At 38.8% G+C, this 23,439-nt stretch overlaps 2 protein-coding genes across 3 annotated transcripts in view; one reads left to right on the forward strand and one right to left on the reverse strand.

The window, feature by feature from the left end:
• Window positions 1–8,508, forward strand: part of LOC149019765 (Galactose oxidase/kelch repeat superfamily protein) — a 46,109-nt gene extending 37,601 nt beyond the window's left edge. Inside the window, exons 3-4 of one of the 2 annotated variants that reach the window (XM_089153753.1) lie at window positions 7,597–7,944; window positions 8,049–8,161. In XM_089153753.1, coding sequence (XP_089009879.1) covers window positions 7,597–7,944; window positions 8,049–8,064 — 364 coding nt within the window. In that variant the 3' untranslated portion in view covers window positions 8,065–8,161. Of the gene's footprint in view, window positions 1–7,596 lie in introns of both variants that reach the window. The other variant, XM_089153751.1, reaches the window with a different exon arrangement.
• Window positions 8,509–10,428: 1,920 nt separating this feature from the next.
• LOC149019766 (Polyketide cyclase / dehydrase and lipid transport protein) overlaps window positions 10,429–23,439 on the reverse strand; it is a 29,581-nt gene continuing 16,570 nt past the window's right edge. Inside the window, exon 3 of the mRNA XM_089153754.1 lies at window positions 10,429–11,871. Within this exon, the coding sequence (XP_089009880.1) occupies window positions 11,656–11,871 (216 nt within the window). The 3' untranslated portion in view covers window positions 10,429–11,655. The remainder of the gene's footprint in view (window positions 11,872–23,439) is intronic.

Genomic DNA, 23,439 nt, shown 5'->3' on the forward strand with positions numbered 1-23,439 from the left:
TCCAGTTTGTCCAATTCTAGTTTTGTATCTAGCTAGAAAGCTAATTTAATCTTTTTTCTCCTTCATAATTATTCAAATATGATTTTGTATTTCTGGGGCATTCAGTCCCTATGTACTCCAGCATAAACAATTTATTATAAATGGTTTTTAACATGCACACCTCCTGCCTTCTTTCCATTCTTCTATTTTTTGTCGTCTTCCTTTTATGATAGCTTGTTTCAACACTTTTTGAGTCAAAAGTTTCCTGGGCTGGATTGGGCTTGTTGGAGTGAGAGAACAATGAGTCAAGGTAAAACATTTGATCGAAATTAACGTTTCGACCTTGGAAAAGGTAAAAATTTCGACCGAAACTGGATACTTTTTTCCTGATTCTTGAAAACTCAATTTCGAGCCTCAAATGCACTCAAATTGATTTGGATTTTTGCATACTAGCTATTTCAAGCATAATAAACACTATAAAACTACTACTTTACTAAAAAACTACTAAAATGTAACATCCAACATTCCAAGTATATAGTACATGAATCAGAGAAGAAGCTGGAATGTTATTTCTTACAAGTCTATTCTATTCAAGCCTCAAGGTCTCCCTCTTCCGTCTGCACCCCATACAAATGACAATATAACTCCTATGATGTTTGCCCCTGCCCCATATAGTTTTGGACATAGTCAAGAACTGCACCTCTGTATGTGGCCTCATCCACATGCATAAAATTCCCTAACGGTGGGAAGTTGTGAATCTCCAAAGGAACTGGTGGTGGTGGGCCTTGTGGCTGTGGAATAGTGTGGAAGATCTGCTCAACAAATGAAAGAGCACCCTGCCCCTGGCTCTCAGGACTAGGAGAAGGATAATGATACTGATAAGGTCCTAGTGGCTGACTCTGATAATCGACAGTGGGAGGGACACCATAAGCTCCATAGGCCGCTCCATAATCATAATGCTCCAGTCGTGGCTGACTGGCCTGACCCTGAATCTGATAGCCAGGAGGGACACCATATGGTCCATAAGGACCATAACCATAAGTCAATTCGGTAGAACCAATACTCTCCATAGCAGTATCATATGAGGACTCTGCAGGCGTATGCCATCCGGATCCTCTGGAGGTGGAGGAGTCTCTAGCATCATCAATGCTCATCGATCTCATAGATCCCACCAAGCTCTCGGCATTGGATGGACGGTAGGACCCATATGATGGCGTGTCCTCTGTGCTCCAGCCGTGCTGTCTCCCCTTCCCCTTCCTCGAATTTGTAGAGGAAACATTTTTGCCTCGGGATGCAGCTCCAGTATGGTCTGAATAGTGTGTCGCGTGGGTGAACTGACTCTTTCCTGTGAATCTCGGTGGTCGTCCTCCCCCCCTTGACTCTCACCTACTGGTGGTGGTGGTGGTCTGTCCCTAGGATCAGCTGAATCCTAATCACGAGGTCCCACACCCTCCTCATCCCCTCCATCATCACCGTCATTGCCATCATCATCATCATCACCACCATCGTCGTCATCGCCGAAGGCCTGAGTCACCTCATCCTCAGTGTCGGACTAGAAAATCAAATCCTCACTCTGGGTGGATGCACTAGGGAGTGGCACGAAGGGACGAGCGGGCTCTGCATGTCGCCTCCCCTCCTGGGCCATGAAGTCCCCCACATCAGCCCCCATCTCCTCTCGCAACCGACTATTGGGAAGACCTCCATCCTCATCCAACAATCCGTCTCCACTATCCCTGATCCAGTCTACTACTGGGTTATCATCATCATCCATCTCAAATATGTCGGCCAACTCGATATTGGTGCTCTCTATCCATCCGCTGTCTAATATGATCCTCTCTCAGTCTCATATTATAGTGTAGGTAGACAAGGTCCTTTAGACGCTTCACACCCAATCGGTTGCGCCTCTTCGAGTGAATGAGGCTGAAGGTGCTCCAATTTCGCTCACAACCAGTGGCAGAACATGTTTGGGAGAGCACTTTGCTTGCAATCTTACTCAAGTTGTGTGAATCACGTCCAAATTGCAACCACCACTCAGCTGCAACAAACATAGACTCCAAGTCATTTTAATACTTAAATAACTAAATTAAAGATAAAATATAATAATTAAATGTATAATGAAATAAATGAATGAACTTACCCGTAGGGGTGGTTTCCCGTCTCGATATGGCCACAGCACGACCGAAGCTCCCAGTGGCATCCCTAAAAGCCTTTATCTAATATATAAAGAGAAAAAACAATAACTAATTACTAGGTTAATGACTTAGTATAAAACTACGAATTGTGAATATCAAATGATTCTAATCACTATCTCACCTCCATAAGGATGATTGTTTGTTTAGCTGTATCCGGTTCGAACTTCTCCACTACAGTTAAGACAGCATCCATCAAATCTTGCCTCATCTCAAGATTGTCCTTGTAATGGTACTTGGGATTTAAATAGTATACTGTGTAAGAAAAAGTATGTCATAAAAGGGAATACTTAATGCTTAATAGTGTGATAACATAATGAAAATTAAATTAAATACTAGACTTAACAACTCACCAGCCTTATGCAGTGGATGCTGCAACATAGACTCCCATCTACTGTTGATGATTTGAAGGACTTTCTTGTTGCCGCGTGGGTGGACTCGAGCAACTTGTCGCTTCATCCTATCTACTGCAGCAAATATGTGTGCTAGAGTAGGTTTTCTTTGCTGATCTACCATCCTCAACACATTAACCACAGGCTCAAGCGTCTTCACCACTATCCTCACATTGTGCCAGAAAGTCTCATCAAGGATAGTCAACTGAGCTCTCCTTCCTCCCACTGATGAAGAACCCTCCCAGTTAAACCACTCCTCTGATGCAAACATACTCCTAAGGCCAGTCTTCCTACTCTAAAAGCTTTGCAGTGCTATCCAATTAGTAGCAAATCTGGTTATGCTTGGCCTCACTAACTCACCCTGACACTTGTCCTTCATCATCCTTAATGCATAGGTGTGGTTATATATGAAGGTGCTAACATGTCGAGCTTGGTCCACGGTATTCTTCACAAGCTTGACCTTTCCAATCTCCTTCAACATTAAGTCAATGCAGTGAGCAGCACAAGGAGTCCAAAAGAGCCTTTATCTGTCCATCCATCAAGGCATCAAGCCATCAATACAAAGTTATATAGTGTACATGTATATGTGTAATGTAAATATATGTATTTACAAATGAAAATTAATACTATATGTTTAGACTTTAGATACCTGGAGTTCTCCTGCATCTTCAACCCAGTTTTCTTGTAGTTGGAGCCATTATCAGTCACAATTTGAACTACATTTTCCACTCCAACCTCCTTCACCACTTGCTTCAGTAATTTGTAAATGTATTTTGCATCCTTCTTCTCACCGGATGCATCTACTGACTTGAGGAACACTGTCCTCCCATCACAATTCAACATGAAATTGATGATGGACTGTCTAGTGGGACTAGTCCAACCATCAGCCATCAGAGTCACTCCATAATGATTCCATATGGGCTTTAATCCCTTAATGTACTCATTTATGTCCTCTTTATGCTTAGGTAGATACACATTATATATCTCATATGGAGTGGGGCCCTGTACACCACTCCCAGCCCTGCCTACCTGCTCAATCATATCTCTCGTAGTAGGGCCCCTGGGCTGTATGTGCTGGAACACTATGGTAATGCGCCCATTTGGAGAAAGCCATCCCCACTTTCTCCTTCACACTCTCCCATAAGTGCTTCAACTTTCTCTGTTTATGCTCAGGCCTCGCAAATAGGGCCGGATCATTGTGAAGAATCTCAAGATCCGGATCTGTAGGATGTGCTGAGGAAGCTCGACCCCTTGTAGGGGCCCGTGGGATAGGAGCCTCTTGCCTCACACTCTGAGACCTCCTCATAGGGACTTGGGAGCCACCTGTGCCTCCCATACCTACTGGCTCTCTAGAGGACCCACAACCCAGTCCCCTCTGTTGCCTCCTGATGTCATCAATCCTTTGTTGCTCCCTACTCATCATCATCGCCCTCCTCAGCTGATCGGCTTCTGGATCAGGGTCACTGTCTCTTGGCTCATCCCTACCATAACCCTCAGGATCTGGAAGGTCATCTAAGCAGGCATCCTCGAATTCATCCCTCTGTGTTCTCTTCTCTTTCCTCTTTTGCTTTGTACCAGTAATATATGAGGCCATTGCCCTTTTGACCTCTACGGGCACCTTTGGGCACCTTGTTACATCCCTGTTGCCACCAACTAGATGCACCTTCAATCTAGTGGCCCCACCTCCTCCTATTTGTTTTTTACAATAATTACACTCGCTCTTCCTCCTATCAGCTGTCAGTGGCCTCCCATGTTCCCAAGCTATGTCTGACATCTTTAAAATAGAGTGCCTAATACAAGAAACACACACTAAGTATCTTGAAAAGCTCCACAATATGCTCCAAAAATTACATACATGCTTCTAATAATAACCTCATATTTTTAAATATAAAAAAAATATGTATAACTATATAAGTATTTTTTAATATATAAATAATTTTAAAATATATAAAATACACACTAACTATCTTAAAAATATCCACAACATGCTCAAAAAATTGCATACATGCTTCCACTAATACTCTCCTATTTTTAAATTTAAAACAGAAATTAATTATTTTTTTAATATTTAAATATATTATTTTAATATATATTAAATACAGTAAAATTACATAATTGACAGAAAAAAAAAATAATTCAACACCATCACAGCAATATGGTGTCTCAACTCTCACATACATTCATTTAAAGCTTATACATGTACTATACATAAACATTTTTAACAATATACATAATTTAGTAAACAATTTTTAGTAAAAGAAAAATAAAAAAATAGTAGGAAGAATCAAAAAATAATTGTGACACTACAAATTCATAGATCAACACTCTAAAGTAAACATATATAAATTTGGAAGCAATCTAGCATGATTTAAGGCACAAATGAAACAAAAATAAAAAAATGAGGAAGTTGGTTACTCACCTTGCAACAACAACAACAACAACAACAACAACAACAATAAGCCTTGTCCCAACTAAATGGGGTCGGCTACATGGATTCTTGCCCTCCAATCATTTCTGTTCGAGGCCATGCTAGATACAAGGCCTAAGCTATACATATCCTTTCTCACCACTTCTCCTAAGGTTATCTTAGGTCTACCCCTAGCTCTTCTAGTTCCTTCAATATGGATTATATCACTTCTCCGTACAGGAGCATTTATAGGTCTCCGTTGAACGTGGCCGTGCCACCTCAAACTACTTTCTCTAAGCTTATCACTTTTGGGAGCAACTCCTAGACCAACTCTAATATGATCGTTTCTTACCTTGCAAGATTTGAGAAAATGCACAAATGGAGTAGCAAATCAAGTGTTTGAAGTAAATGGAATACTAGAAATTAGGTGTAGAATGGGATGAAAGCAAGAGAAATCAGCAAAAATTTCAAAATAAAGTCGAAATGCAGAGGGCGATATCGCTCGAAATGTCGAAACAGCATCGAAATGTCGAAAATGACTCGATTTTGGGTATTTTATAACATGTGGAAGTGTCGTTTCGGCCCAATATGGTATTGGGCCGAAAAATCGGATCGTATCGACCTACTACTACATTTTGTTTCGATTTGGATTTTTGCAGGCATTTCGATCGAAATTTCGACCATTTCGATCGAATTTTCTTCCATGCAATGAGTTTAACACTGTTAAGGCTGAAATTTAATGGCACAGAACCAGCAGTATTACCCCTGGTCACATCCTGGCCTATTCCAACTGAAAAACTATGATTTTTCATCCTTTTGTGGGCCCTGCCAACTTCTAGTTCTGGTTCTTGCTTGTCAACAATTGCGCCACTTGTCCTTTTTTTCTTCCAAGTTTATTGGCTACATAGGATACCACATGTCTCGTAATGTTCCCTTTCATTCTTGTCCCTTAATTGGATATCTTCAAAGGATCCTCTCCTCTATGATTGTTTGAGGCTGGAATATTATAGTCTTCCTGAAAAGTTGGATTCTTTCCATTGGTATCCCTATTTTCAGGCGTTCTTCCTTCTTTCCCTTTACAATTAACCTCTGCTAAACCTAACTCAAGCTGGCCATATTGAGTAGGAGTCTCCTTCATCCCTACATCATTGTCAGATTGGTCAATCCCTTTTGAATTTAAATGTGTTGACACCTCAGTCTCCTCAATATTCTCCCCCTCTACAAACCCCTCTCCCACTCCCAATCGAATTGCAAAGGAGTTTTGCTCCATCAGGCCTTCCCCTTTTCCTACATAGACAGCTTTCTTTTATTGGTCAGCCCCAATTATGGTACTAACACATCACCCCAATTGGCTACTTCCCACGCTGCCTCTCCCCTGTTTCTGATGATATTCCGGTGACCATTACTCTGGCCAGCAGGTCTATCTGATGCTAGCAGTGGAGTGCACAAACACATGTCACGAAGTACATAGTGGAGTTTTCCATTCATAGTGAACCCTTTGATAAAACAAGGCCCCATGTTCACCAATGACTGAAATTGATGTCAGCAGCTCCTTTTGAGCTTCCACTTCCACACACTACCAAGAATAAGACATCCTCTCCATGTATTTAGTCATTTTACCATCAAAGGCTTCTAATGACACTGGCAGTTGCACTTGAACTTGGATATGACCAATAAAGGAATGAGAGATTAGGGATGAGATCCAAAGTGGCACTGGGGGCAGCTTAATGTGCTCCAACACCCGCTCTGGGCTCTAAGGTCTCGCAATGAATGGGTTCCTATTATTTCCGTAGCTTCAAGACTTGATCTAGAAATAAAAAAATTCATTTTGTATCAAGGTAGAACAGAGACATTACCAGATAGCCTCATTGCTTCAGAAGCATTTCTTTTGCATAGAGGAAGCTAGGCCTTCCTCCAATGAAGTGGCCGACCAATGCCTTCTCCATTTTCTCATCTTCTTGCACCACAGCAGCATTGCACATTGTTCCTTCCACGCCATCCCCACAGATCGAGGGAATGATTTCCAGTTTCAGCCATCCTGAATCCTTGAGATAACTGTCTGCAAATAAAGCACTCCATGCCACCCGCTTCCCAACTCCTCCCTTATCTCCAGTGGTCCAGCCTCCCTCTGCACTTTCCCCAAGAAGCCAGCATGTGACCCTCCATCAAAACCACCCCCTCCCCTGCCTGAGGAGCAGGGAGGGGAATAACAGGCCCTCCGGCCATCCCCTCTCACAGACCAGAAGTTAGTATGGAATGAAGAAAAGAAAGCTTTAAATCCTTGAATTGAATCAGAAATTGAAGAACCTCTCAAAGTAAGTGTTTAACAAGGCTTTTGGGCATAAAGAGGTTTGATTTTAAGTACAGAATGCTCAACAGAGTTGCAGCCTCATTGTCACCTGATTTGGTTTATCTTTCTCCTTGGCACAAACCCTCCCCCCCCCCCCCCAAAAAAAAAAAAAAAAAAAAAAAAAAACCCTTCTCTTTACTGAGCAAGTTTTTTTTGTTAATTAGTTATTATCAGCATTAAGTACATTGTGTTGACAAACAACCACTAATCTTTGTTTCATCATCTTTTAGAATTTTCTGGAAAAATGTGTTTTTGGCTTTGACTGATTGGAAATTGCAGATGGCATGAATTGCCTCCAATGTCTACTCCGCATGTGGACTGCTTAGCGTTATCATATAGAGGCCAAGTTCATGTTCTAAGTGACCATGTTGGCCTACCTACTCAGAACACCTCAGAAATCTTCAATCCATCAGAGAGAAGATGGCACACTGTAGAAGACATCTGGCCTTTCTCAAGGGCAATGCAATTTGCAGTTACATTGGTGGGGGATGATAAACTATACACCATAGTAGATTGGGGAGAGAGCTCCATCAAGACCAGGGACAGCAATCAACAGGAATGGTCCAATGTGGGTTCGGTGCCACCTGTGTTTCTTTCGGATCACACTCGCCCATTGGAGGCCTTTGGGTATGGTTTTGCTGCACTATGTCATGAATTATACGTTATTGGTGGGAAGGTTCTGAAGTGGGATGAGTCAGGTGCTGGGAGATTTGACATTGTGAAGCTTGCAGGAGTGAGAGTTTGTGATCCAACAGTTGCTCCGTTGAATTGGAGGGAGACAAGACCAATGTGCAAACCAGCATGTGGCGCCATTCTAGGCTGCGCTGCGCTGGAAGAGTAATCTTGATGTCAATTCTATGAACCGTAAGGATCTAAATCTGTCTTTGGACTTTGTGCAATTTTATTAATAACCATTTCTTCAATATGGTGCATTTTAGTAAAGAAGGTCTTTTAAAACATTGTGTATCGAAGCAATTTTTCTCTTTAAAGTCTCGGGTGTATCTTCTTTTTGTGGATAATTAATCTTAAGGATGATTCTTGTTTTCCTTCCAAAATATAGTTTTACTAATTGAATCCTGCTGTTTATAAAATTACTATTGCTCCTTGACTTTTAACGGTGTTAAGAAGTTTTCAAGGTTGGATGTGTAATATCCATTTAAGGTGATACTACTGTCATTTAAAAAGACGATATGAAATACTAATATTTTACTCTATTTTTTTTTTGATACAAAGGGGCTTTATTAAGCCTGGGGATAGGGATATTAATTATGCCTCAGCAAGAGTTGAACCCATGACCTTTTCACTAAGAGGTGTTGGTTTCACCACTATAACAGCTCTGCGTTTTTATCTTTATATTCTTGTAGTTTTGGATTGTAAGGAGTTGAATCTTAATTAAATAAATAAATAATTACAAATCATATGTTTACTTTTGAGTTTTTAAAAAATGCAAAGATGTCATGTCATCAATTAATTAATTGAGCATAATGGTAGGAGACGTCAATAATCTCAGGTAAAGCCTACATTTGTATTAGTAATTTCGAACAACATAGGGAATAAGATCTATAATACGGACGACTTTGACACTAGTTCAATTCCCCCAAAACTTTTGGAGAATACTAAGCATGCTCTCCTGGCACCATGGTACTTTCGGTGGTAGGTGAAACATTTTTAGGGCAAAACTAGAGAATACAAAACATTGCAAAAAATTCGGCAATATCTCACGATTTATCTTCGAAATCGACTATATATTTAAATCGACTATATATTCGCAAATTCTGATAAATATCGTGTACTTTTTTAAAATTTTAAATGCAGTTCATGATTTCATATGTGTCAGTATGTCATTATCAACGTCATTTTCAATTTTTAAATTTAATTATTAATACTTTTTAAAAATGCAGCTTACTTTTCAGATTTCACTTTCTCGTAGTTCAAACTTTCATTTTGAATTTTAAATGAAAATGCTTTTGGATTTGACGGATCTGGGCTTTGAATACTAATTCATTAATGTCCCGGTCCCAATGTGCTTGGAAATATGTGATGATATATATATATATATAAAAGTAGCGAACCGAACCGAACCAAACTAAAAGGAGAACGAAAGTTCGCACCTTGCTTGGTACAACCTACTTAAGGTTTTCCTTGTTGGTTCCACATTGGATGGAGTAATGCTAGTCCTTTAATTGCTCAAGATTTGAAGTTTTTCTTTTTGGTAAAATTAGAAGTCCATCCCAAGGGCAAGGACAAAACCCGGTCTTATATTATGTAATATATCTATCTCTAATAAATAAAATCATTAGTTACCAGAAAAAAAAAAGGAAATGGGGTCCAATTTAAGGGAAGGAATCCTTCGTAGCTCATGCATGGGCAAGGACATCTCTTCGGGATAATGTGCTTCTTTTTGAGACCTTATGATTGTTGGAAGTTTTATCTTGTCACATAACCAAGTAGACTGGGCTACCAGTACCTCTGGTTGCTTTGATGGTCAAAGTTTAGTTGTTACCCAACGATTTTTTGAAGTTTTTCTGCCACCTGACCAACCCCAGCTACGTTTGAGCTGAAATCAGAATTGCAAGCAAAAGCCATTTGAGTCGACGTGGCCAACTACTTGATTCCTATCTGAGGCCCTTGGCGGGCCACTCGGAAAACCGCTCTGTTGGAAACCAACTGCTCAAAAGATTTGAATGGTAATAGGTCATTAGAAATTCATCATCAGAGTCGATCGAAGTATTCAGATTTTTGAAAAGAAGCAGATATATTGACAATTTGTCATAGCCTAAGCTCCCCCTTCTTTTTTGGTGAAAATAAAAATTTATTGACACAGATAGGAAAAATGTTCCAAAGCATATACAAAAATTAGAACGGAGGACATACACTACATATTGCTCCGAAGCTAAACAATTTTGCGATAACATTCGCTTCTTGCAAGTCTGAAAAAAATACCACTTGATCAAATCTGGTGACCAGCAAACCACATTCATGAATTATGCTTCAATCCATGATGCTGGGCAGAACTTAGTGCTTGTGGAATAGCGAAAACCTTGGCCACCAAAGCAATTGTAAATAGGTTACAAAAAAAAAAAAAAAAAAAAAAAAGCAATTGTAAATAGATGGATTTTAGCGTTGGAACTTGGAAGGAGAGGGGCTTAAGGGTCAAAAGTTGAGGAAGCCGAGTATACAGAATACAGGTAACACTTGGATTTTAGTTTGTACTCTGGTTATGGAAGAAAGTTCGGATTGCAAATTGGTTTAAGATTAATTCTGTGATGAGTCGATGAACTGAAGAAAGGACGACCTCCACTAACAATACCTCTAGCCAGCATTGAGTTTTAGGAAGCTTAACGATACTAGGAATAAAGAGAGTTTTACTAGGTTTTTCTATATTTCTGATTGAACTTTGTATTTGGCAGTCCTCCACATATTTAGAATCCATTAGGAACTAGGGTCTCTTCCTTGTCCATTCCAAGTGTTAGGACAACTGGCATCGGAAGAAAGCTAGCATGGGAACTAGGAAGCGTTACTCTCATCTCATCCTTCTAACATATAATTAAAAGCATAAGTCACCATAAAAATGGAAAGCAAATTATACACATGCATTGATGGAAACCTCATTCCTTATTTTAGCGGTCAGATTAAGTTCAGAAATCTAAGTACTTCCTTTTCCAAATGAGTCTTAACTCCTTCCTTTTCTATAGGACAACAATAAAGCACTCGGTAACCACATGCTGACCGAAACTGAAACACTACTTAGAGACTTCTTTTAGAAACCCACAACTTAATAATAATAATAATAATAATAATAATCTACCATGGGAAAAGATTGGGGGAGAGCAAGATCACTTTTCCCCCAAACAAGAAGCCAAGAGATGAGTCTCCACCAGGAACTGAATACTGAATTAACCTTTGTACTTGGTTGACCCTGAAAAAGGAAAGAGTAAGAAAATAAAACAACGTATAGACAAAGAAGTTCATGAATTTTCCTTTGCCAAGATGCGAACAAGAAGATTAGACGTCTTCATCCATACTTCGAACCTAGGAGGAATGATTTAACGGTAACACCAATAATGAATTCAATGATAGCAACAAATATCATTCTTTTTTCTCCATAAATTAAAGCCAGCCATACAATGTTGAATCGGAAAGCTTTCCGGCTTGGGATACAATCTGGCACATCTGCTGGTTGTCCAACTAAACCAACCAGATGTATAGGGTCACCTTCTACCAAGAAATCCTCCTAGAGATGTATGTGGTGTGATAATCTTGAAGAGATGAATTTCTTCGAGGCTGCAGAGGGAAGCTGCTGTCAATAAAATATATAAAGATGAGCAGCAGCATACATCAACAAATAGGAGAGTCGGTGCGTAGAACTGTCTTCTGCGCCTCTTGCTGGATGCATGTTAGATTCACTTTTATCTCATTACAAAGCCGGGCTTCGACTATACGGACTGGCAACCATAACTTTGGCTCCACGTCAACTTCGTAAGAAAGAGTTGTCCAAAAACGAAAATCTTTCTTCACTGAGTCAAGTTGGCAACTTCTGTCATTCATCCACACCTGAAAAACAACATAGATTCTAAGGAAATCTTCTTAGAAACCCTAACCCTATAATTGGGTTCACATCAATAGGTATCAGAGCTGCAGTTGCAGCAAACCCCAATACCCTTATCACCTCTTTCTATTTTTCTGCTATTTTTGGACTTTTTCCTAGACCCAAATTTCGAGGTCAGATCTACGGAAATATAACCGTTACATCTGTTCCACACTTGAGGAACACCATTCCCCTACCCCTAGTGACCTTCTCTCCCAGTTTCAGCCCAATCAGACCAACCCAAACACCATTCTAGATGAATCAACAGTAGCCAGACTCATGAAAAAATTAGCAGGCAGTCCTAGTATAGGAGGATATCATGAGTATGGCCCATTGATAAATTTTATTTCCAAGATTCTTGTATCTGGAAGTGAAGATGAAGACTGGAGGAGCAGTTTGTTCCACACTCGACTAAAGGTTGGTTTCTGTTTGACGGGGACACAACGGATTTTAAGAAAGTATTCTTCTTCAATAGTCAGCAACCCATCTAGCATTCTTCTTCAACAACTCTAGCACCCACTTTCAGCATTCAACCTTCAATTCCAGCAAGTACAGTGAGCATTCAACCTGCAGACATCAGTCCAGCTCAACATCAGGTAAGTACAGCACCCTAGCAGTGACCGCACCCCCTTCCCCAGCCCCTCCCCTGCCTGTGCAACCATGAAACCCAACCCCCTCCCCCCCGCGGGGGTCGCACCCTGACAGCAGCCCCACAACCCGGCAGGCCCTAGTTCCCTCCCTCAGCCCCCTGCGATTCTTCCTGGCCACTCTCCCAACCCTCCCTTACCCTACTGCCCCTTCTTTTCCCCTTCATCCCTTCACTGCATTAATTTAGGCTTTATTTATTCTTCTTCTTCTTCTTCTCTCTCTCTCATTCGTTACCCTCCCTTCTCCTACGAATTTAGGCGTTATTTATTTATTCTTTATTTTTTTGCTTTTGCTTTCTTTGTTCTTTCTTTTCCCTATTTCTCTCTTTATTTAATTAGTCCACTTTTTGATTTCTTTTCTCTGACTCAATATTACATTGTTATCATTATTATAAATAATATTTTTTTCTCTTCTCATATTTTCACTCCTTCCACCAGTCATCTATAATACCTCTCTCAACCTTAAACCTAGGATACATTCCCTCCACTTTAGGTTTTTTAGGCCATCTCCTTCTCTCCATGCTTTGTGGGTTTCAAGTTTTAGATTCATTGTTTAGGTTTCAAGTTTTAATTTAATGCAATTAATTCTTTTAGTTGTTTACTTTCTTTTATTTATGCTAGTGTAATTTTTAGTTTCAGTCAATTCAATTTTGTCAAGTTTCAAGTTCAAGGTTATTGGAGGGATTTCTTTTTCTCTGGGTTTAGCAATTTTAGATGTGGTTTACTCCAGATCTAGTTGTTAGGGTCGGTGAATTTCGAATCCATCAAGGTTTTTTTCTTTTTTCTCTTTCCCTCTCTCTCTCTCTCTCTCTCTCTCTCTCTCTCTCTCTCTCTCTCTAGCCTAGGTTCTTGATCAGAGATGCTTAGAGTCCTGCCTTCTTTGGTTAAGGTACCCTTTTCAGTTATTATTCCGTTTATTTATTGTTATGCTATTTATTTTTTGCATGTTTCTTTTATATCCCTTCCCCCGATTAATGGAATGTAAACCACGACAAAGGGTCTATGGTCAAACGCATCTTAGCTACACTCCCTTACCCATGATCTTGAGTTGACACTCCGATGACTTCCTGTTTATAATTTTATTTCTTGTTTATTTTGATCAATTTTCATTCCTGTCTTTATTTACTTATCCATAGCTGATAAATGGTTAGGTATGTGTATTTTTAATTCCCATTTTTTGTTAGATACATGTTAAGGTTATCAATTTAATTAATTAGTTAAAAAATTAAAAATTTCACTCAGTCGTGTTACTTTAAGAGGATTAAATCTAAGTGGTATATCTTCCTAAGATCGACCTGTTAGCTACACAATATCGTTTGCTTGGATTAATTTTAATTTAACAAACACACCTCTACTGTCAATGATGGTGGTTTCTCAATCCTTGAATCTTAATGGTTTTTCCATTGGCATTTATACGATTTTCTTTTTAATCTGGATCCATCACAATTTAGTATCTTTAAACCTAATCCAGTCAGACTATAACGAATGTATGTTGTTTGAGTCCATGACCTACATTTATCCCCTTGTACTCCTTTAAAGAGAACACCTTGTCCTCTGCTATTGCTTTTAGGCTATTAAAATTGTTGGTTGAGTTCTACTAGGAGTCCAATTCTATTAGAGTTTTTATTCATGTAAATTTCTATTTCTTGTTACCCGTAAGGGTATTTATGTAATAGTGTACTTTCCACTTAATTATAAATAGAGGGCTTGAGATCACATTGATCAATAAGCCATTCTACCACAGTCGACTTTTTCAACATGGTATCAGAGCCTAAGTTCGATTAGGATATTTTTTTTCTTCTTCTTTTCTTCAAACCCATCTTAGATTTTCTCTTTCTTTCTTCGATTCTTTTTCTCTTGTTCTTCGTCTAAAAGACACGCCCCTAAAGACCAGACTCTTGCTCATACACCTGCTGTTTTTAGGTTCGATTAGCCTAACAGAAAACATATATACAATGGTTGAGGGCTTTAATTTGCAAATTTTACATTTTTTTAGGGAAATTTTTGTAACTCTGCATATTTTTAGTGACCTATTTGCAAATTTACAAAATTTCAGGGACTTTCATGTAAATTTGCATAGTTTTAGGGGCCTATTTGCACTTTCATATATTGTCAGGGACCAATTTGCAAATTTATAAATTTTCAAGGACTTTTATGTAAATTCGCATAGGTTTAGGGGCCTAATTGCAAATTCAGAATTTTTGGGACTTATATTCGTAATTTCCCATATTAATAAAAAAAAAAAAAATAAAAAAAATAAAAAAGAAAAAAGAAAGGGAGAAACACGGTGTTCCTTATAAGCACTTTTTGAATCGTGGTTTGGCTATGTCAGAAAGGGTGAAGACTAAAGAACTGCAAACAATCTTTTCAACATGGAACCTACCGATGGTATTATTGCTCCCACTGGCTCCGAACATTACCCCACTCTTCATCCTCATTCGGTAAGATTTGATGGAACAAATTATTTGATCTGGTCTCGATCTACTTACCTGACTATTGCCGGAAGAGGACATGTTGGACACATTACGAGCACCACTATCAAACCTACTACCACAGGTGTTTCACATGATAAATGGATCTCGAATGACTCTCTTATTATGACATTCCTTTTGAATTCCATGAATCCAAATATTGCCCATGGATACCTATTACTTGATACTGGTAGCCCAAATCGGAAGGCTATTACTGAAACCTATGGATAGTTGGGGAATGATGCACAGGTTTATGAGCTACGAAAGAAGCTTCATGAGACTACCCAAAAGGAACTGACTGTGGCCCAATATCATGCTGAGTTGAGATCTTTTTGGCAAGAGTTGGACCATTATGGGGATTATCACCCCACTAATCCAGATGATGTGACTACTTATAGGAAGCACGTTGATAAGATTTAGGTATATGACTTCTTGACAAGTTTGATTGTGGAGTATGATTAGATCAGAGTGCAAGTATTAAGTCGTTCTCCCTTTCCTACACTAGAACAGTCTTATGCCCTTGTTCAGTGTGAGGAAAACCGTCGATTAACTATGCCTCATGCTCCTATTGTAGAGAAATCAGACTTACAGTCCGTTAGCACTAAATCTGATTCAGTTAAGGGGATTGTCAAGTGTGAGCATAGGCACAAACCATATCATACAAATGCCAATTGTTGGAAGCTCCATGAAAAGCCTGCTGATTTTGAGCAAAAAAGAGCACAAAGAAGAGGGAAAACGAAAGCTTATATTTCTGAGACAATTTCCACAACACCCTCTGCAGACATTGGTTTTTCACAGGAGGAGTTAGCTACTCTGCGAGGTATTTTAAAGTCTTCTACTGCGGTACAGCCTTTACCACTGCTTCCTCTACTACCCATATCAACTCCTACTTTGCTCCTTCAGGTAAAACTTTTACAGGCTTCGAAATTTCTTCAGTTTCTACTCCTTGGATCATTGATACAGGAGCCACATATCATATGACAGGTTTATCCTCATTTTTCATACAATATTCTCCAGCTTCTAGAAAGGATAAAGTTCAAATTGCTAATAGCTCCTATTCTTCCATTGCTGGAAAAGGGACCATTCAACATTCTCCATCACTTTCTTTTTCTAAAGTTTTACATGTTCCCTCTTTCTCTACTAACTTGCTCTCTATCAGTAGTCTTACACATGACTTGAATTGTAAAGTGATTTTCCCCCCCATTTTACTGTGTCTTCCAGGATCTGGTAATGGGGAAGGAGATTGGACGTGGTAAACTAGACAATGGACTTTATTTGCTCGAGCCGATTGAAGGATCTACTTTTTCTCTGACTACATCTTTTAATCAGGTCCATTCGGTAATATCATACCTTCATCAGTGGCACCGTAGGCTAGGTCACCCCCCTCTAGGAACTTTTAAGAAAGTATTTCCTGATTTGGTTCCTTCTTGTAACAAGGATGATTTTTTTTGTGAAGCCTGCATTTTTGCGAAGCAGACTTGTTCTACTTATTTACATTTTCTTCAGAATAGAAAATCTATTCCTTTTGTGCTAATTCATACTGATGTGTGGGGCCCCTGCTGACGTGTGTCTATTATTGGCCATAGGTACTTTGTTACTTTTGATTGTCACTCTCGTTTTACATGGATTTATCTTTTAAAACAAAAAAAATGAGGTTTTTCAATGTTTTTGTGATTTTTATAATATGATTAAAACTCAGTTCAGTGCCACTGTGAAGATCCTTTGCAGTGACAATGGCACAGAGTATATTGAAGGTGAATTTCAGAGATATCTCTTTGACTCTAGCATAATACACCAGACCATTTATGCTGATACGGCTGCCCAAAATGGGGTTGCCGAAAGGAAGAATCGACATCTTTTAGAGATAGCCTGTTCAATTATTATTGCTATGAATGTACCTAACCAATACTGGAGTGATGGTATACTCACTGCTTCTTACCTTATGAATATGATGCCTAGTAGGATACTTGGTTTTAAATGTCCTAATGAGATTCTCCTCTCTTTTTTTTATTCCCCCAAAGGTTTTTGGATATGTGTTATGCCAGAATCACAGCCCACCAGAGTAAGCTGGCTCCCCGCAGCCTACGCTGCATATTTTTGGGGTATTCTGCTACTCAGAAAGGGTACAAATGTTATCATCCTCCTTCCAGGAAAACCATTGTATCCATAGATGTAAGTTTTAATGAGTCTTGCCCTTACTATACACCTCTCCAGGGGGAGAGTCCTAGAGGAGAGGTGTTCTTTCCGACTCTAGATCTTCCTATCACACACCAACACAACTTAAGAGTCCCAGAAGAGTTTCCTGACTAGGGGGAGACTTCGGCCAGTATACCTGAGGACTCTAATCCTCCCCCTTCAATTTCTGAACCATGTGAAGAACCTAGCCAGGGGGAGACCACTCCTGTGAGACACACTGTTGGGGTCTTTGAAAACTAGATTGACCAGAATAAGGAGGTGCAGACTTATTAGAGGAAGAATTACAACCGGCTAAAGAAGGTGGAGAAAGGTGACACGTTACAACTTCAGTCTCCTACTCCAGAATCAGATTCTACTGATCCCCTTAAGGTATCTTCTTTTGATATTCCTATTGTTATGAGAAAAGGAGTCAGATCTTGCACTCATCATCCCATAGCTAAATATGTCTTTTATGACTCTGTTTGACTCTTACAGTGCTTTTATATCCTCTCTATCATCTATATTTGTTCCTAAAAGTTGGCAGGAAGCCTATGCTAATAAGAGAGGGAAGGCAGATATGGTAGAAGAAATGCAGGCAATGAAGAAAAATGATACTTGGGAGCTTGGTTACACTTCGTTTAGGAAAAAAACCAGTGGGCTGCAAATGTGTGTTTGTGATTAAACAGAACATGGATGGATCTGTCAATAGGTTTAAAGCAAAACTATTTGCAAAGGGGTTTACGCAGACCTATGGGATTGATTATTAGGAGATTTTTGCCCTTGTTGTGAAACTGAACATTGTCAGAGTCCTATTGTCTGTAGCTGTGAACAAAGACTGGAACCTGCACCAACTAGACGTAAAGAATGCCTTCTTACATGGGGAGTTAGAGGAAGAAGTCTATATGGAAATCCCACATGGTTTCTCCGATGACAATACTGCAGGGAAAATTTGTCGGTTGAAGAGGTCAATTTATGGGTTAAAACAATCTCCTAAATGCTGATTTGGATGCCTCCTGAAGGCAATGACTTCTATATGGTACAAGCAAAGCAATGCTGATCATACACTATTTGTCAAGAAGTCAGTTACTAACATCACACTTCTCATTGTTTATGTGGACGATATTGCCATCACAAGGAATGATGGTGAAGAAATTCAAAGGTTGAAGAAATTTCTTAGTAGAGAGTTTGAGATTAAAGATCTAGGGAAGTTACAGTACTTCTTAGGGATTGAGGTGGCTCGATTAAAGAAGGGTATATTCCTATCCCAAAGAAAGTATGTCCTAGACTTATTATCATAAGTGGGAATGTTGGGGTGTAAAGCAGTTGATACCCCTATTGAAGCTGGAGCTAAACTTAAAGAAAAAGAGGGAGAACCGGTGGACAAAGAAAGATACCAAAGGCTAGTAGGGAAGCTTATTTACTTGTCCCACACTAGGCCAGACATCGCTTATGCCGTGGGGATAGTGAGCCAATTCATGCGTGCTCCATATTTAACTCATATGAAGGCTGTTACCAGAATACTACAATATTTGAAGGGAACTCCTGGAAAAGGAATACTTTTGTCACCCACTGATAATCTAAGAGTAGAAGCATACACTGATGCTGATTGGGCGGGATCTTTAGACAGAAAGTCTATTTCAGGTTGCTGGACCTTTGTTGGAGGTAACCTAGTTATTAGAGGAGTAAGAAACAGAATGTGGTAGCTTTATCCAGTACCGAAGCTGAATATAGAGCTATGGTTCGTGGAGTTTGTGAGCTACTATGGTTGAAAGGTTTGCTACATGATATTGGAATCCAAGTTCCAAACCTTATGATGTTATATTGTGACAACAAGGCTGCTATTAGTATTGCTAATAATCCAATACAACATGATCGAACTAAACACATTGAAATTGACAGGTTTTTTGTCAAAGGAAAGTTGGAACAAGGGCTTATTTGCATGCCTTTTGTGAGGTCTGGAGACCAAGTGGCATATGTTTTCACTAAGGGTTTGAAAAAAGGAGATTTCCTTCTTATTGTAGGCAAGTTGGGCATGACTAATATCTATGCCTCAACTTGAGGGGGAGTTTTGGTTGAGTTCTACTAGGAGTCCAATTTTATTAGAGTTTTTATTCATGTAAACTTCTATTTCTTGTTACCCAAGGATATTTATGTAATAGTGTACTTTCCACTTAATTATAAATAGAGGGCTTAAGATCACATTGATCAATAAGCCATTCTACCACAATCGACTTTTTCGACAAAAATCTACTGGATAAACTAGGCTTGAATTCTTTTGTGATTAACTCAAATTGAATTTTTGATGTCTCAACTGTTAAGAAGGTGTTGTAATGTGATTAGGGTCATTAGGGTCTTTTCATATATGTAGGGGATATGAGGGAGTGTGATTTTAGGGGCTATATCAGTCTCTAAGTGAAGTTCCTAGTGAGGTGGAGCTATGGCATAGGAGGTTAGGTCACATAAGTAGTAAGGGTCTTGGAAACTTGTACAAAAGTGGACAAATTAGCTTCAAGAAGTTCAGTCCACTGAACTTTTATGATGTGTGTGCACAAGACCAAATTCCCCCACTCTTCATATAAGACCTCTAAAACCCTACAATATATACATTCAGATCTTTGGGGAAGTCCTATTGTACCCCAATCTCTCTCGGATGCCCAATATTTCTTGTCTATAATTAATGATTACTCTAGAAAGACCTAGTTATATTTTCTTAGGGATAAATCAGGTGTATCTGATAAGTTCCTAGAATGAAAGACCTTAGTTGAGAACCAAACTGAAAAGAAAATAAAGAAACTAAGGACTAATAATGGACTTGAGTTTATGAATGATAAATTTCTGGTTTTTTGTAAGGATCATGGTATAACTAGACATAGAACATGCACTTATACTCCTCAACAGAATGGAGTGGCTGAGAGGATGAATAGGACTATTATGGATAGGGTAAGATGCATGTTGATAGAATCTGGTCTAGGTAAAAAGTTTTGGGTTGAAGCTGCCAGTACAGCTTGTTTTGTGGTCATTGGTCAATAAGTCTTCAAGTTCCTCTATTGAGTTTGATACACTTGATTTCAGGTGGAGTAAGGTTAAGACTAATTATAATATTCTTAAACCCTTTAGTTGTGTGTGCTTGTTCACCAAAGTAAGGGTAAACTTGAGCCTAGAGGTAGGAAGTGTATTTTCTTAAGTTACCCTTTAGGGGTGAAGGGGTATAGGCTTTGGTGTTTAGAGGATAAGAGAGTTGTAATTAGTAGGGATGTGAAGTTTAATGAACTAGAATTCCTGAGAATTAGATCCACTAGTGGTATCTCAAACTCTCATAGTTTAATAAGAGTTTTCTTGAGGTGGAGTTTGATGATAGACCTAATGTTGAGCTAGATATTTCTGATCCCATAGGTGAAGATGAGGATTTAGAGGCTGGTAGTGATTCTTTAGATGTTAAAGAAGAGCTTGAGGATGAGGATCCCTTAGACAACTATGTTTTGGTTAGAGATAGCACTAAAAGGGAGATTAGGAGACCTTTTAGGTATGCGAATAAGTGAGATGTCTAATTTTAGTTCTAATCTCATTTCTTATTCTCTTAATGTAGCTGACCAGCTTGAGGGAAGTGAGCCTAGGACTTTAAATGAGGCTCTTGAAAGTGTGGACAACAAGCATTGGCTTGCTGCCATGAGGGAAGAAATGGATTCCTTAGCTAAAAATTAGACTTGGACTCTTGTAGATAGACCCAAGGGAAAGAAGCTTATAGGTTGTAAGTGGGTTTATAAGTTTAAGACTGGAATTCCAGGTGTAGAAGATCCTAGATTTAAGGCTAGATTAGTGGCAAAGGGTTATTCTCAAACTGAGGGAATAGATAATAATGAGGTATTTTCACCTGTTATGAAACACACCTCCATTAAAGTGCTGCTGGCCCTAACTGCTATCTATGACTTAGAAATTTAACAACTTGATGTAAAGACTGCATTCTTGAATGGTAAATTAGATGAGCAGATTTACATGTTTCAACCTGAAGGTTTTGTTGTTAAAAGTAGTGAGACAAAGGTTTGCCTATTGTTCAGGTCATTATATGGCTTGAACCAATCCCCTAGGCAGTGGTATAAGAGATTCGACAAATTCATGCTCAAGAATAAGTTTAAAAGAAGTTATTATATTATGATAATTGTGTATATTATTGTGAATTTAGTCCTAACTTTTATTTTACTTTTACTTGATATTGATGACATGCTTATTGCATCTAAAAGGATAAGGTTCAGATTTGTAAATTGAAGTCAATATTAAAATCTGAGTTTGAAATGAAAGATTTAGGAGTTGCTAAAAGAATTCTTGGCATTAATATTCATAGAGATAGATCTAAAGGTGTTTTAATTATGTCTTAAGTAGATTATATTCATAAACTTGTGAATAAGTTTGGAAATATTAATTGTAGGACTGTGGATACTTCTCTTGGTGCTCATTTTAAACTTAGAACTGCTACTGATGTTGTTGTAACTAGTAGGCCTTGATCAAGAGTGTGTTGACAGTCTTATGTATTCCATGGTTTGCTCTAGGCCTGATAGTGCATATTCAGTTGGACTCATTTGTAGGTTCATGAGTAGGCCTTGTGATTCACATTGGGATGTGTTATATGATTATTAAGATATCTGAAAAATTCTGCTTCTTGTAAAATTGTTCATGATAATTCTTCTATTAATAATATGAGCATTGTTGGATTTTGTGACTCTGATTTTGTTGATGACTTAGACAAGAGAAGGTCCTTGACTGGTTATTTGTTCACTGTTGGTGGTAACTTGGTGAGTGGGAAGTCCACACTTCAACATGTGGTGGCACTTTCAACCACTGAGGTTGAATATATAGCCTTGGCTGAAGTTGCTAAGGAGTGTTTGTGGCTTAAAGGGCTCCTTTGTGAGCTTGGTTTTGGTAATTTGCATTCTCTTGTGCATTGTGATTCTCATAATGCTTTGTGTCCTTCAAATAATAGTGTATATCATGAAAGAACTAAACATGTGGATGTAAAACTTCATTTCGTTAGAGATGTTATTGCTAAAGATCTTGTTAATGTTTGCAAGATTGATACCTCTATCAATCCAACTGACATTATGACTACAGTGGCACCTGTTGGAAAGTTCAAGTCTACCTTGAACATGATGAAGTTATTAACTTTTTAATATGTTTTTTGTTTTGCTATTTTTTGATGAGTTCATTGATACTCACAGGTTATTGCACAGTCAAAATATCAGAGTCAAGGTGGAGAATGTTGTAATGTGATTAGGGTCTTTTCATATATGCAGGGGATATGAGGGTCTTATGTGTTTGCTTGTAAGGGTAATAAGGTCCTTTAGCTCTTTAGTATATAATGTTCTAAAGGCTCTAGGTTTCATATGTTCATTCGACCATTCTTGTTCTCTGTTCGGTTTGTGAGGTAGAGCTTTGGTTCAGCTTTGGTGAAGGTGCTCTGTTGTTGCTGCTTCTTGAGGTGTCCTAGCATGGAGATGGTGAAGCTTTAGGGCTTCTAAAGCTTGGAGTTACTGCTGCTTGGTGGTCTCAGTTTAGCTATGAAAAGAGCTGTTATATGCTGTTTACCACGTGTAGTCGTTCTTTACTTGTGTTGTCTCTCTTGGTCCATGTCTTGTGAGCATCTTATGGGTAGCTATAGGGCTGTAATCTTTTCTTGATATTGATTAGTGCAATGCTTGCTGAGTCTCTGTACTCATCCTTGGACGTAGGTCTTTAAGACCGAACCAAGTAAAACCCTCGTGTCTTGTATTTAATTGTATCTTCTTGCTTATTCCACTGCGTTAAAGTATAGATTTCTCAACAGAAGGGAAAAATGGGAAGAAAACCGTACCATCGTAAGTTAGCAGCAGGTGCTAACTCATGATGGGAAAAGAAGCAAATCTGAGAGTCCTAGAATGAATTAGGTTAGGAGTTCCATTCCTACTAAAATTTCTATGATGATTCCTATTGGGAATCTTGTTGTAAACAACTTATAAATAAGAGTTTCGTTAAGAGAAGTGCTAATGATTTCAATCAGTGCCTCCACTTATTAGAGGTCACCCATTCTCTCTTATTTGAGATAAAGGTTCCTAAATCTTTTAGGGCTGATGCTATTTTGAGTGCTTGCTATCTTATTAAAGGATGTCCTCATCTGCGTTATAAGGTGGTATTCCTTATTCTCTGTAAATTCCTTCAACCCCCTTATTTGCTTGGCCTCCTTGCATATTTTGTAGTGTATGTTTTATTTGTG

The sequence above is a fragment of the Hakea prostrata genome, chromosome 4, assembly GCF_041222555.1.
Source record: "Hakea prostrata isolate BN-2017 chromosome 4, UWA_Hpros_2, whole genome shotgun sequence".
Classification (NCBI taxonomy): Eukaryota; Viridiplantae; Streptophyta; class Magnoliopsida; order Proteales; family Proteaceae; genus Hakea; species Hakea prostrata.